Source organism: Trachypithecus francoisi, unplaced genomic scaffold, assembly GCF_009764315.1.
Source record: "Trachypithecus francoisi isolate TF-2019V2 unplaced genomic scaffold, Tfra_2.0 Lachesis_group17, whole genome shotgun sequence".
NCBI lineage: Eukaryota > Metazoa > Chordata > Mammalia > Primates > Cercopithecidae > Trachypithecus > Trachypithecus francoisi.
This window is the reverse complement of record NW_022681462.1, coordinates 38,404,772-38,417,453: the sequence shown is the minus strand read 5'-3', so window position 1 is coordinate 38,417,453 and position 12,682 is coordinate 38,404,772. Positions and strand designations below refer to the sequence as shown.

The 12,682-nt window shown below is 36.9% G+C and overlaps 1 protein-coding gene across 4 annotated transcripts in view; it reads left to right on the top strand.

The window, feature by feature from the left end:
* LOC117062168 (lysine-rich coiled-coil protein 1) overlaps positions 1-12,460 on the top strand; it is a 29,487-nt gene extending 17,027 nt beyond the window's left edge. Inside the window, exons 2-5 of one of the 4 annotated variants that reach the window (XM_033175390.1) lie at positions 2,547-2,652; positions 5,399-5,496; positions 9,894-9,981; positions 11,082-12,460. In XM_033175390.1, coding sequence (XP_033031281.1) covers positions 11,104-11,883 — 780 coding nt within the window. In that variant the 5' untranslated portion in view covers positions 2,547-2,652; positions 5,399-5,496; positions 9,894-9,981; positions 11,082-11,103 and the 3' untranslated portion in view covers positions 11,884-12,460. Of the gene's footprint in view, positions 1-2,546; positions 2,653-5,337; positions 5,497-9,893; positions 9,982-11,081 lie in introns of all 4 variants that reach the window. The other 3 variants (XM_033175388.1, XM_033175387.1, XM_033175389.1) reach the window with 3 other exon arrangements.
* The last annotated feature ends 222 nt before the right edge of the window (positions 12,461-12,682 follow it).

Genomic DNA, 12,682 nt, shown 5'->3' with positions numbered 1-12,682 from the left:
ATACTTCAGCCTCCCAAATAGCTGGGATTACATGCATGTGCCAACATGCCCAGCTAATTTTTTGTATTTTTAGTAGAGACAGGGTTTTGCCATGTTGGCCAGGCTGGTCTCAAACTCCCGGGCTCAAGTGATCTGCCCGCCTCTGCCTCCCAAAGTGCTGGGATTACAGGCATGAGCCATGACACCCAGCCTGAGATACATTTTTAATACTCTTCAAGTCCTTTCTAAAATGTTTCTGATTTATAATTATCTTGAGCACATAATATTTTTAAGCAAATCTTTTTAATCCATACATTGGCACTAATATTAAGATTAGTTTGAAGATACCCAGTATAACTTAAATATTTATGGAGTTTTTAAAAGTAGAGAGTCATATATGTTTTTTGCACAAATTAATACAGAGATGTACAAAGAGCAATATGTTAAATGTTTGCCCCTACTCATTTTCTGACCCAATTTCCCATTTCCCAAACCCCATTAAATTTAGCATATATCTTTTCAGATGTTTTTCTGTGGATACTGAGTTAACACACAAGATCAGACTGTCAAATCAGACTCATCAGGTTTACTAATTATTTCAAGGATATAGGCAGTCAAAAGACTCAACCGAAGCATAGTGTCTAATACATAAAAGATGGCTCCTCAGACCATGTGATATGGTTAGGCTTTGTGTCCCCACCCAAATCTCATACTGAATTGTAATCCCCATAATTCCCACATGTCAAGAAGAGACCAGGTGGAGGTAATTGAATTGGGGGCAGTTTCCCCCATGTTGTTATCATGATAGTGAGTTCTCCCGAGATCTGATGGTTTTATAAGGGGCTTTTCCTGCTTCACTCAGCACTTCTCCTTCCTACCACCTTGAAAGGAAAGTGGCTTGCTTCCCTTTCACCTTCCACCATGACTGTAAGTTTCTTAAGGCCTCCCCAGCCATGCAAAACTGTGAGTCAATTAAACCTCTTTCCTTTATAAATTACCCAGTCTTTGGTATGTCTTTGTAACATATAAGAACAGACCAATACACCATGTTTTCCCACTTTGGACATGTATCTCTGGCCCAGAATAAATAGGTAAGGTTTCTAAGTAAGATTCACAAGATCACCTCACACAGTGGGGTGTTTAAATTGTGACTCATCTCCATGTTATACCCTAGAGAGTTGTATACCTTATGTGGCATTCTTCAGAGAGAGATGCCTCATAGATTCTGGGTTTATTTACTACAGGTAATCTTTAGCCAGGGACATCTTGCTAAGAGCATTTTAGTGGTAAGATCTCTTCCTCCAAGCAAATATCATTAGGCTCTTTACTTGAGGTCCGGTTGTCAATCATCCTTCTCTTTTTCCCTCTTCTCCAGGAAAGGAAGTGAATGGATTAGAGGCCAAATGCATTATTCCTTCCTTACAGTAAATACATATGTATATATTTAAGTTGGGGTTGTATATTTTGGGTTGTTTACACTAAAATTGGATTTTATGATTGAACAATTGATTGATAGAGTTCTATACATTGTTTTTCCCATTAATACATCATGGGCATTTCTCCATGACATTACATATGATTCTAACTCATCCATTTAAACTACCAGGTAGAAAGTACAATTTTGATGTTATATGATTGGCACCCTATGTATAAACTGGTAAACTTCTATAAAATAAATGTTAGCTGTTAGGAACTTTAGATTTGAAGTACAGACCCCAAGTGTAAATGTAGTAATTTGGCGTAGATTATTTATTAAGTGAGAAACACTTTTAGCAAAAGTTGTAGAAGCTAATATGTGAATATGACTGTAGCTTTGAAGGGCTTGTCTGAGCTCTATTTAGTGAAATTTGTGTGGTTGTATTTGTACCAGCCGTTGAAGAAGGTTGTCTACCATAGGTTAAGATAGTTTGTTGGCTGGGCTCAGTGGCTCATGCCCGTAATCCCAGAACTTTGGGAGGCCAAGGTAGGTTAGATCACCTGAGCTCAGGAGTTGGAGACCAGCCTGGGCAACATGGTGAAACCCCATCTCTACAAAAAATAAAAAAAATTAGCCAGGCACAGTAGCATGCACCTGTACTCCCAGCTACTCAGGAAGCTGAGACAGGAGAATCATGCTGTGGCCTGGGTGACAGCCAGATCCTGTTTCAAAAAAAAAAAAAAGATGGTTTGTGGTTCCCCCATGTGATTCTCAGATGACATTGGTGATGTATCTGGAATCATTAGCTATCTTAAAATTGACTGCATTTCTTGAGATTGTTAGCTTTAAAACATAAAATGCCAAAACTGGATTTCTTAGCCCAGACTTTCAATACTGGTGCCCCAGTAACTTTTCCTTCAGAATAGTATTTTGTAGACTAAAAAATATGTTAGCATATTAAATATTAGAGTCTTACAAAATATTCATATTAAAATTTTTATCCTAATGAGCAAAAATTTATTACTGTAGCCTTACAAGCACTCAGAAAATTAAGATTTGAGATGGTATATGAAATATAGTAGTTGAAAATTAAAAATATTACCTTAACTATTTAATATAATCTTCTGTCTTACCTCTCTTTTATTGATAGATACCACAGTGAATGAACAAAGACTGAACTTTTACAGATACCTTTTATAAAAGATGTCTGCGGAGTAGTGTTACAGTTCAAATAACAAAGGATTTTGCATTATGAGGTAGGTCGAAAATAGAAGGAATATGTCCTAATGTCACTTTTTAAATGTAGTGAGTAAACTTCGTATATGTCACCTTATTTAATCCATAGAAGAAAAGTATTGTCCTTTTGATGACTGACTCAGAGAAGGGAAATAACTTCCTGACTTACATTTGGGGAATTAGGATTTAAACTCAGATCTTAACTCTGAAGCTCATTTTCTTTTCTTCTCTCCATTCTTCTACCTTATGCAGAAAGCCACTGTATCAGTTCTTGTGGTAAATGTAAGGAAGATATTATGAAGCTTGAGCAGGAAAATATTAATATAAGTCAAGAGATATTGTAGATCCCCAGATTCTTCCTTTACAGTAATCAAAGGTTACAACACAATATGCAGCAGTCTTACCCTTGACTTTGCCTTGTTTTCAAGGCACAGGATTTTAGATTGCTAGCATTGGAAGGTAAAATGTCTAATGATCGTACTTCCTTAGTTTATAGGAGAAGAAACAGATCCGGAGGAGTGGTGATTATTTTTAGCTAGTCATGGGCATGACTAAGCCAATAAATGAGATCTGATTCCCTGTCCAGTGTTCTTTCCTTTTATATGATATAGCTACTCACTTGTATCATTGCTGTATAATAGTATCCTGGAGAAAGAATAGTCTTTTGTATACTACATTACAATAGTCTTTTCCATTCTGCTCTTCTCACACTCTGAGACTTGGATGAGCTACTCTAGAGCTCATTTCTATCTCTGAAGCTCATTTTCTTTCTTTCTTTCTTTTCTTTCTTCTTAAATAAACAAATGTTATTTATATTTTTCCTAGATCTCTTTAATCTGTGGTATCTGGGATACCAAAAGTAGTAGATACATTTACTGAAATGAAACATAGGCCTGCTGTGCTTTTTTCAAGAACTCATCTAGTTTTCCCTGTTGATAATCATGTCAGAAACTGCATTTTATTTCATATGTGGTGGTTGAGATTAAAGTACCATAATTACAGTCATGTCTTAGCCTTGGATTGGGAGAACTTGGATTTAAGCCTTGACTCCACCATTAATTGCTGAGCAAATCACTTTGACCTCTCTAAGTATGTTTCTTCAACCTGAAAAATGGAAGTGGCAATCTCTGTCTTGCCCTAATTCTTAATCTACTATATTTTAGTCTAGTATATTTTAGGCTCAGTCTTCAGAGCCCAGAGGTCTAAGAAATAGTCAAAGGGCTCTGTGATAACTTGAGTTTCATTGAAATTTTAAAAATAACTTTCAAAGGATTATAATTTAATATTCAATGTAGAAAAATACAGAAAATACACATCATTCATAATTGTGTTCTGAAAATGTTAGTGTCCTTTTCCCTACATTTACATTTTAGTTACTCTTACGTGGTTGGCCTTAAATATATTCAGAGATTATTTTCTGTTATGGCTTGAACCCATAACAGTTTACTCCTTGCCTCATTTAAAAGTGTGGAGTTAGGCAGTACAAGGCCGTTAGGACAGTTCCATGATTATCAGAGAGGACCTAGACATTTTCTGTCTTTTTATTCTAAGGCCCTGACTTACTTTCTCATGTTCTTTGATGACTGTTTCATTTCTAACCATGGCATCCTCATTTCAGCAGCAGAAGGGAGGATCCCTCCTAGAATCCTACACAGCACTTAAGCTTTCCTCTTACTGACCAGAATTTATTCACATGACTACGTGTTGCTTTAACAATGGCCAGAACATGTTAGTCTTTTAGCTAGACACATTTCCTAAGGTTTGTTACTAAGGAAGAAGTAAAAAATATATTGGGAGACAACTGGTAGTCTCTGTCACAAACAGAAACATAAAACTTTATGTTAGAAATAATTCTAATCATAGGATTGTCTACGGAAGCTCATACTTTGATTTGAAAGTAAGCGAAACTCTGTTCGTAAACTTTTAGTTCAGACCAAATATATTAAAACTCTTAAGTGCTGTTTTTCAATTTATAGTTCTTTGGGGTATATACCTAGGGTAGAATAAATTTGGAGTAATTTCTTCTTAAATAAACAAATGTTATTTATTTTTCCAGGGTATAAAAAAATGCTCAAAAAATTAGGGCTTTACAAGCACAGAGAGACAAATACCATATGATCTCACTTGTACATGGAATCTAAAAACTTAAGGAAGTAGAGAGTAGAATGGTGGTTATCAGAGGCTGGGTGGTAGGGTGAGGGAGGGGACAGAGAAAGGAAAGACATTTGTCAAGGGGTACAAAGTTACAGTTAGGAGAATAAGTTCTGGTGTTCTGTTGCACAAGAAGGTGACTATAGTTCATGTATATTCAAAATGTATTTATTAATTCAATATTTTTTAAAGTAGCTGTAAGAGATTAAGTGTTCACATTGCAAAGAAATGATAAACATTTGAAGTAATGGCTGTGCTAATTCACCAAATTTGATCATTCCACATTATATACAGGTACTGAACTATCATATTGTATTTCATAAATATATACAATTATTGCTTGTCAATTAAAAATAAAACTATATAAAAATATTGTTATAAAAATAAAGTATGTTTAAACATTTTTAAAAGTTAGGCTTTATTTTCAGATTTATAAGAAGCAAATTAATAAAATGAAGATGAATTTTGTGAATTTTCAGATGATTGGTCTATGCTGATGTAATTATAAACTTTGAATTATTTAATCTTCGTAACAAGATTGTGTTTGGTTTCAGATGAATGAGAGTGGAGAATTGGACAAAAATTGATTTTTAATTTCTGAATCATGGTTTTTAGCTCACCAGTTACTGTATAGTCTCACTCTTTGAAAGTTCATGCTGAAAAACTGAGTGAATATGATCAGATTTCTCCACCAAATTCTCAGCCTGATAAGGGTAAGTAAGGTTCCATTCACCTCGTTGTTCATCTCTGTGCCATCTGTGGTCCTTTGGAACTGGCTTCTTTCACATAGCATAATGTCTTCAAGCTTCATTCGTGTTGTACCATATATCAGTACCTTCATTCCTTTTTACTGCTGAATAATATATGAATATACCGCATTTTGTTTATCCATTTATCAGTTGATGGGCATTGGGTTGATTATTTCTACTTTTTAGTTGTGATGAATAGTGCTGTTGTGAACATTTGTGTACAACTTCTTGCATGGACATAGGTTTTCATTCTTTTGGCTGTATATGGGTGGAATTGCTAAGTGGAATTGATGAAACTGCTGCTAAGTTATTTTTCAAAGTAGGTGCACCATTTTACATTTCCACAAACAATGAATGAAGTTTCCAATTTTTCCACATTCTTGCTAACACTTTCTATTATCTTTTTTTAACTATAGCCCTCCTAGTAGATGTAAAGTAAAATCTTTTTATTACCAAAAATTTTCAAACATACTCAAAAATAGAGAAAATTGTATAATGAACCCTCATGTATCCATCATCCAGTTTCAACAATTATCAACATCTTTTAAATCTCATTAGTGACTTTTTCTTTTTTTGAGAGAGTCTCTCTCTGTCACCCAGGCTGGAGTGCAGTGGCACGATCTCGGCTCACTGCAACCTCCACCTCCTGGGTTCAAGCAATTCTCCTGCCTCAGGCTCCTGAGTAGCTGGGACTACAGTCATGTGCCACCACACCTGGCTAATTTTTTGTATTTTTAGTAGAGATGGGGGTTTCACCATGTTGGCCAGGCTGGTCTCAAACTCCTGACCTCAGGTGATCTGCCTACGTCAGCCTCCCAAAGTGCTGGGATTACAGGCCTGAGCCACTGCGCCTGGCCATTAGTCACTTTTTAAAAACAGCATTATTGAGGCATGGTTAGTATGCAGTAAACTGTATGTATTTAAGGTATACAATTTGGTAGGTTTTGGCAGATGTATATAGCCATGAAATGATCACCACAATCAAGATAATGGACATATCCATCATCCCCCAAAAAACGCCCCTTTAGAATCTTTTCCTCCCACCTCTCCCCAAGCAACCACTGTTAGAGTTTCCATTTTCTAGAGTTTTATGTAAATGGAATCATATCGTATGTACTCTTTTGTCAGCCTTCTATTACTTTTTATTTATGTATTTATTTTTAGAAATGGGTTCTCCCTCTGTTGGCCAGGTTGGTCTTGAACTTCTGTACTCAAGCAATTCTGCCACTTCAGCCTCCCAAAGTGCTGGGATTACAGGCATGAGCCACTATGCCTAGTGTGTCACTATTTTGAATAGTAAAAAAGAATTATAATTATTTTCATTATTTTGAGATTCACTCACATCATGTGTATCAATATAGTTTATTCCTTTTTATGACTGATAGTATTTCATTGTATCATTATACCACTGTTTGGTTTAATCCATTCCCCTGTTGATTGACATTTGAGTTTTCTTTCAGGGGCTATCACAAATAAAACTATATGAACATTCATGTGCAGGTCTTTGTATAGGCACACAGTCATGTGTCACTTAACGACCAGGATATATTCTGAGAAATGTGTCATGATTTTCTCATTGTGCAAACATCATAGAGTGATGGTATAACTTACTACACACCTAGGCTATATGATATAGCCGATTGCTCCTAGGCTACAAATCTGTACAGCATGTTACTATACTGAGTACTGTAGGCAATTGTAACACAACAGTAAGTGTTTGTGTATCTAAACCTATCTAAACAAAAAGAAACAGTAAAAAGATGATATGAAAGATTAGAAAAAGTAGTACACCGATATGGGGCATTTACCGTGAATGGAGGAGCTTGCAGGACTGCAAGTTGTTCTGAGTCAGTGAGTGGTGAGTTGATGGGAAAGCCTAAGATACTACTGTACACTGCTGTAGACTATAAATACTGTACACTTAGGCTACACTAAATTATTTATTTATTTATTTATTTATTTATTTAGAGACAAAGTCTCGCTCTGTCACCCAGGCTACAGTGCAGTGGCGCGATCTCGGCTCACTGTACCCTCTGCCTCCCAGGTTCAAGCAATTCTCCTGCCTCAGCCTCCCAAGTAGCTGGGATTACAGGCCCACACCACACCCAGCTAATTTTTGTATTATTACTAGAGATAGTGTTTCACCATGTTGGCCAGGCTGGTCTCCAACTCCTAACCTGAGGTGATCTGCCTACTTCAGCCTCCCAAAGTGCTAGGATTACAGGCGTGAGCCACCACACCCAGCCCACTACATTTATTTTTTAGATATTTTTGTGTTAGTAATAAATTAACCCTAGCTTACTGTAATTTTTTCACTTTATAAACTTTTAATTTTTTTTAACTTTTTGACTCTTTTGTAATCACACTTAGATTAAAACACATTGTCCAGCGGCACAAAAATATTTTATTTCTTTATATCTTTATCTTAGCCTTTTCCTATTCTTAAATTTTTAATTTTTTTTATTTTTTTGAGATGGAGTCTCGCTCTGTTGCCCAGGCTGGAGTGCAGAGGCACGATCTCGGCTCACTGCAACCTCTGCCTCCTAGAGTCAGGCGATTCTCCAGCCTCAGCCTCCCCAGCAGCTGGGATTACAGGCATGTGCCACCATGCCCCGCTAATTTTTGTATTTTTAGTAGAGTCGGGGTTTCACGATATTGACCAGGCTGGTCTCGAACTCCTGACTTCAAGTGATCCACCCACCTGGCCTCCCAAAGTTCTGGGGTTACAGGCATGGGCCACCACACCTGGCCCTATTTTTTTTTTTTCACTTGGTAAACTTTTTTATGAAAAGCTAAGACACAAACACACACATTGGCCTAAGCCTACACAGGGGTCAGGATCATCATCACTGTCTTCTACCTCCACATCTTGTGCCACTGGAGGGTCTTCAGGGGCAGTAACATGCAGGGAGCTGTCATCTCCTATGGTGCCATCTTCTGGAATACCCTCGGAAGGACCTACCTGAGGCTGTTTTACAGTTAACTTTTTTCAATAAGGAGAAAGAATATACTCTAAAATAACAATTTAAAATATAGTATAGTAAATAAACCATAAACTAGTAATATAGTTATCAAATCTTATGTACTGTACATAGTATATGCTATACTTTTATATGGCAGTATAGTAGATTTGTTTATACCAGCATCACTACAAACACATGAATAATGCATTGTGCATTATTCACATTATTGTGAATTTCTCAGCTCCACTATAATTTTAAGGGACCACCATCATATATTCATTTAGTCCATTGTTGACCAAAACATTGTTATGCAGTGCATGACTGTATCTCCTTTTCCTTTAAGTAAATACCTAGAAATAGAATAACTGCATTCATATAATAAATGTATGTTTAACTTCTTAAGAAATTGCCAAACTGTGTTTCAAGTGGTTGTACCATTTTACATTCCTATCAACAATGTATGAGAGTTCCAGATCCTTATCAGCACTGGTATTATCAGTCTTTTTCATTTTAGTCATTCTAGTAAGTGCATAGTGGTATCTCATTGTGGTTTTAATTCATATTTACTTGCTGATCAGTGCTTTTAAACATCTATTCATGTGCTTATTGGCTATTTGCATATATTCTTTTCTGAAGTATAGGTTAAAATAGTTTGCCCATATTTAAGCAAGTATTTGTTACATTATTTTTTATTATTTTTCTAGTCACAATTTTTATACTATTTAAGTTGAACAGGAACTATGTTTTCTAACTTGACAAACTAGGCTTCATTTAGATTTTCTTTTTAACCTCAAATTTCCAAATTTGAAAAACTGGCTGATCATTAGCCTCAGAAAATTAGGAGGGAGTATATCCCATGTAGAATTGAACATTTCTTCCCTTTAGCAGAAACAAGCCTTGTTTCTGAGAGGTGAAGAAGTGTTCAGTTCTACATGGGATATATGCCCTCCTAATTTTTTGAGATAAACTGTATTACCAAAAATATAAAGGGCAGGTGGCCACAGTGGCTCCCACCTGTAATCCCAGCACTTTGGGAGGCCGAGGCAGGCAGATCACCTGAGGTCAGGAGTTGGAGACCAGCCTGGCCACCATGGTGAAACCCCATCTCTACTAAAAATACAAAAATTAGCCAGGCGTGGTGGTGTGCACCTGTAGTCCCAGCTACTCAGGAGGCTGAGGCAAGAGAATCACTTGAACCCCAGAGGTGGAGGTTGCAGTGAGACGAGATCGTGCCATTGAACTCCAGCCAGGGCGATAGGGCAAGACTCCATCTCAAAAAAAGAAAAAAAAAAAAAAAAAAAAAAAATATATATATATATATATATACACACACACATATATATTTGGCATTATAATTTTATAGTAAGTATATTTTCTGCTGTATTTGTATTTATTCAGGATTTGAGGTGAGGAAAGGAAAGAACCAGGAACAGTCCTGCCCCTCCCCCAAAAAAAGAATCCAGCAAACAAAAACGGTGTATCTACTGTAAGTTTCTTCTGAAACTTTTATCCATGTACATCAGCCCTATTCCCTTTCAGTTTTCACCCTGTTTCTTCCCTTATGCCTCTCACCAGTACTTTAAGAGAGAACAAACCAGAAGACATTCTAGAATGCTTTTTTCACCAATGAGAAGTAGTGGAATGAAATCCAAGCTTACACAGAAGATACAGAACTCTGTTCCTTCATCTTCCCTCATACCTGATACCTAAAAGTAGTTTTCATCGTATAACTGAATTTCCAATTTTCAGCATTCCCAGTCCATTTTATAAACATCCTTTTATTGTTAAGTCTTAACAGTACTCTTGTCAGGTGAGTATGTTTATTTTATCTTGAGTAAACTGAAGATTTTAAAAATCAAATTCTATATTTGTGGTTCTTTTACTTGTCTTAGAAACCTAATATATAGGAAACCAATTCATGAGAACTTCAGAAATTATTTGAACATTAATACCAAGACACCCACTGTGGTTGTGTGGTTCCTGTCCACACATCCCTGCTTGTCTCACATTTTGTCCCTATGACAGCAACATGTGTATCAGTTCCCTTCTGCCCTTTTCCTCTCACTTCTGAGAAGGGTAGTTACTGGTACATGACCTAGGAGGTATCTGACCATCCTGATGCTACCCTTTGGCATATAATGTCAAGATACTCAACTTTTATGCTGAACTAGGTTGTAATTTGTTTGAGCTGCTTTGTTTTTCAAAGCTCTTATCAAGAGCAAAGGAGGCCAGGTGCAGTGGCTCATGCCTGTAATCCTAGCAGTTTGGGAGGCCGAGGTGGGTGGATCGCTTGAGGCCAGGACTTTGAGACCAGCCTGGTCAACATGGTGAAACCTTGTGTCTACTAAAAATACAAAAATTAGCTGGACCTGGTGGCAAGCACCTGTAATCCCAGCTACTTGGGAGTCTGAGGCAGGAGAATCGCTTGAACCCAAGAGGCGGAGGTTGCAGTGACCCAAGAGCACCCCCACTGCACTCCAGTCTGGGCGACAGAGCGAGACTCCATCTCGGGAAAAAAAAAAAAAAAAAGCAAAGGAAATGCTCAGGACAAGATAATCTGGTAAGAATTTTCTCCCTTCTTTGCAGAAAATCCCATTTTGTCAACCTAATGAAGCATTCAAAGAAGACATATGACTCTTTTCAAGATGAACTTGAAGATTATATTAAAGTACAGAAAGCCAGAGGCTTAGAGCCAAAGACTTGTTTCAGAAAGATGAGAGGGGACTATTTGGAAACCTGTGGGTACAAAGGAGAGGTTAATTCCAGACCCACATATAGAATGTTTGACCAGAGACTCCCATCTGAAACCATCCAGACCTACCCAAGATCATGCAATATTTCACAAACAGTGGAAAATCGGTTGCCTCAGTGGTTACCAGCCCATGACAGCAGATTGAGACTAGACTCTCTGAGCTACTGTCAGTTCACCAGGGACTGTTTCTCAGAAAAACCAGTACCCCTGAACTTTAATCAGCAAGAATATATTTGTGGCTCACATGGTGTAGAATCTAGAGTTTACAAGCACTTCTCCTCAGATAACAGTATCAGTACTCATCAAGCCAGTCACAAACAGATACATCAGAAGAGGAAAAGGTGCCCAGAGGAAGGCAGAGAAAAATCAGAGGAGGAGCGGTCCAAGCATAGGAGAAAAAAAAGTTGTGAGGAAACTGATTTAGACAAACACAAGAGCATCCAAAGAAAGAAGACAGAGGTGGAAATAGAAACCGTACATGTCAGTACAGGAAAGCTTAAGAATCGAAAGGAGAAAAAAAGCCGAGATGTAGTCTCTAAGAAAGAGGAACGTAAGCGTACAAAAAAGAAAAAGGAACAAGGCCAAGAAAGGACAGAGGAGGAAATGCTTTGGGACCAGTCTATTCTTGGATTTTGACGCTTTCAAAGTTGGTTCTTCCAAAATTTAGTTGAAAAAATAGGTGAGAGCTTGGTTTTATGATGTCCATGTTCATACCACTTTTCTTATGTGAATAGGTTAACTTCTAACAAAGGCCAAGTGAACAGAAAGTGTTTAGCATGCTTGCTCTCCAACACAGAAATTACTTCTCCTCATTTTCTAAAAGCATTATTACATTTTTTTGACATATAGTGTAATTTCCTTTAATGAAAGTGACTCTGCTTTTATTCATCAAATTGCTTTGATGGTGGAATTATTTTCTCTTGGGAGGTTATTTATTTTAAATTGGAGGATTAATGGACTTTGCACAATCTGTTTCTTGATTGGGTTTGTTACAGTTTTGAGTTGGGTATTTTATGTTCATTGGTTTTTCTCTATGAAGCAATTTTTTTCTCCTTTATTAGATCTAACTTGCAGTGTATTTTCTAGGCTGGAAAGTGGAAAATGAAATACATTATAATCTTAGGTTACATAAAGTTTCTAAAGTTTCAAATAATCTTGATACAAAATCAGTTTATATTCTGGAAATATTTATAATAAAGTATTCTAATTTCTACATGTTGTGTGTCAGTCTGTTCCTATTTAACAATGATTTTCCTCTTGGGAGGAGGAGAGAATAACTTGGCAGTTCATACTTAAGAGGCAAGATCTTTTGGGTAGGTCACACTTTAAAGTTGTAAAAAATTCCTTATCTATTATACCTTGCTTACTCACATGTGAACCTGGTTTTTAAGGTGGAAATCTATGACTGACTGTTACAGAACCCCACCACTTGCCC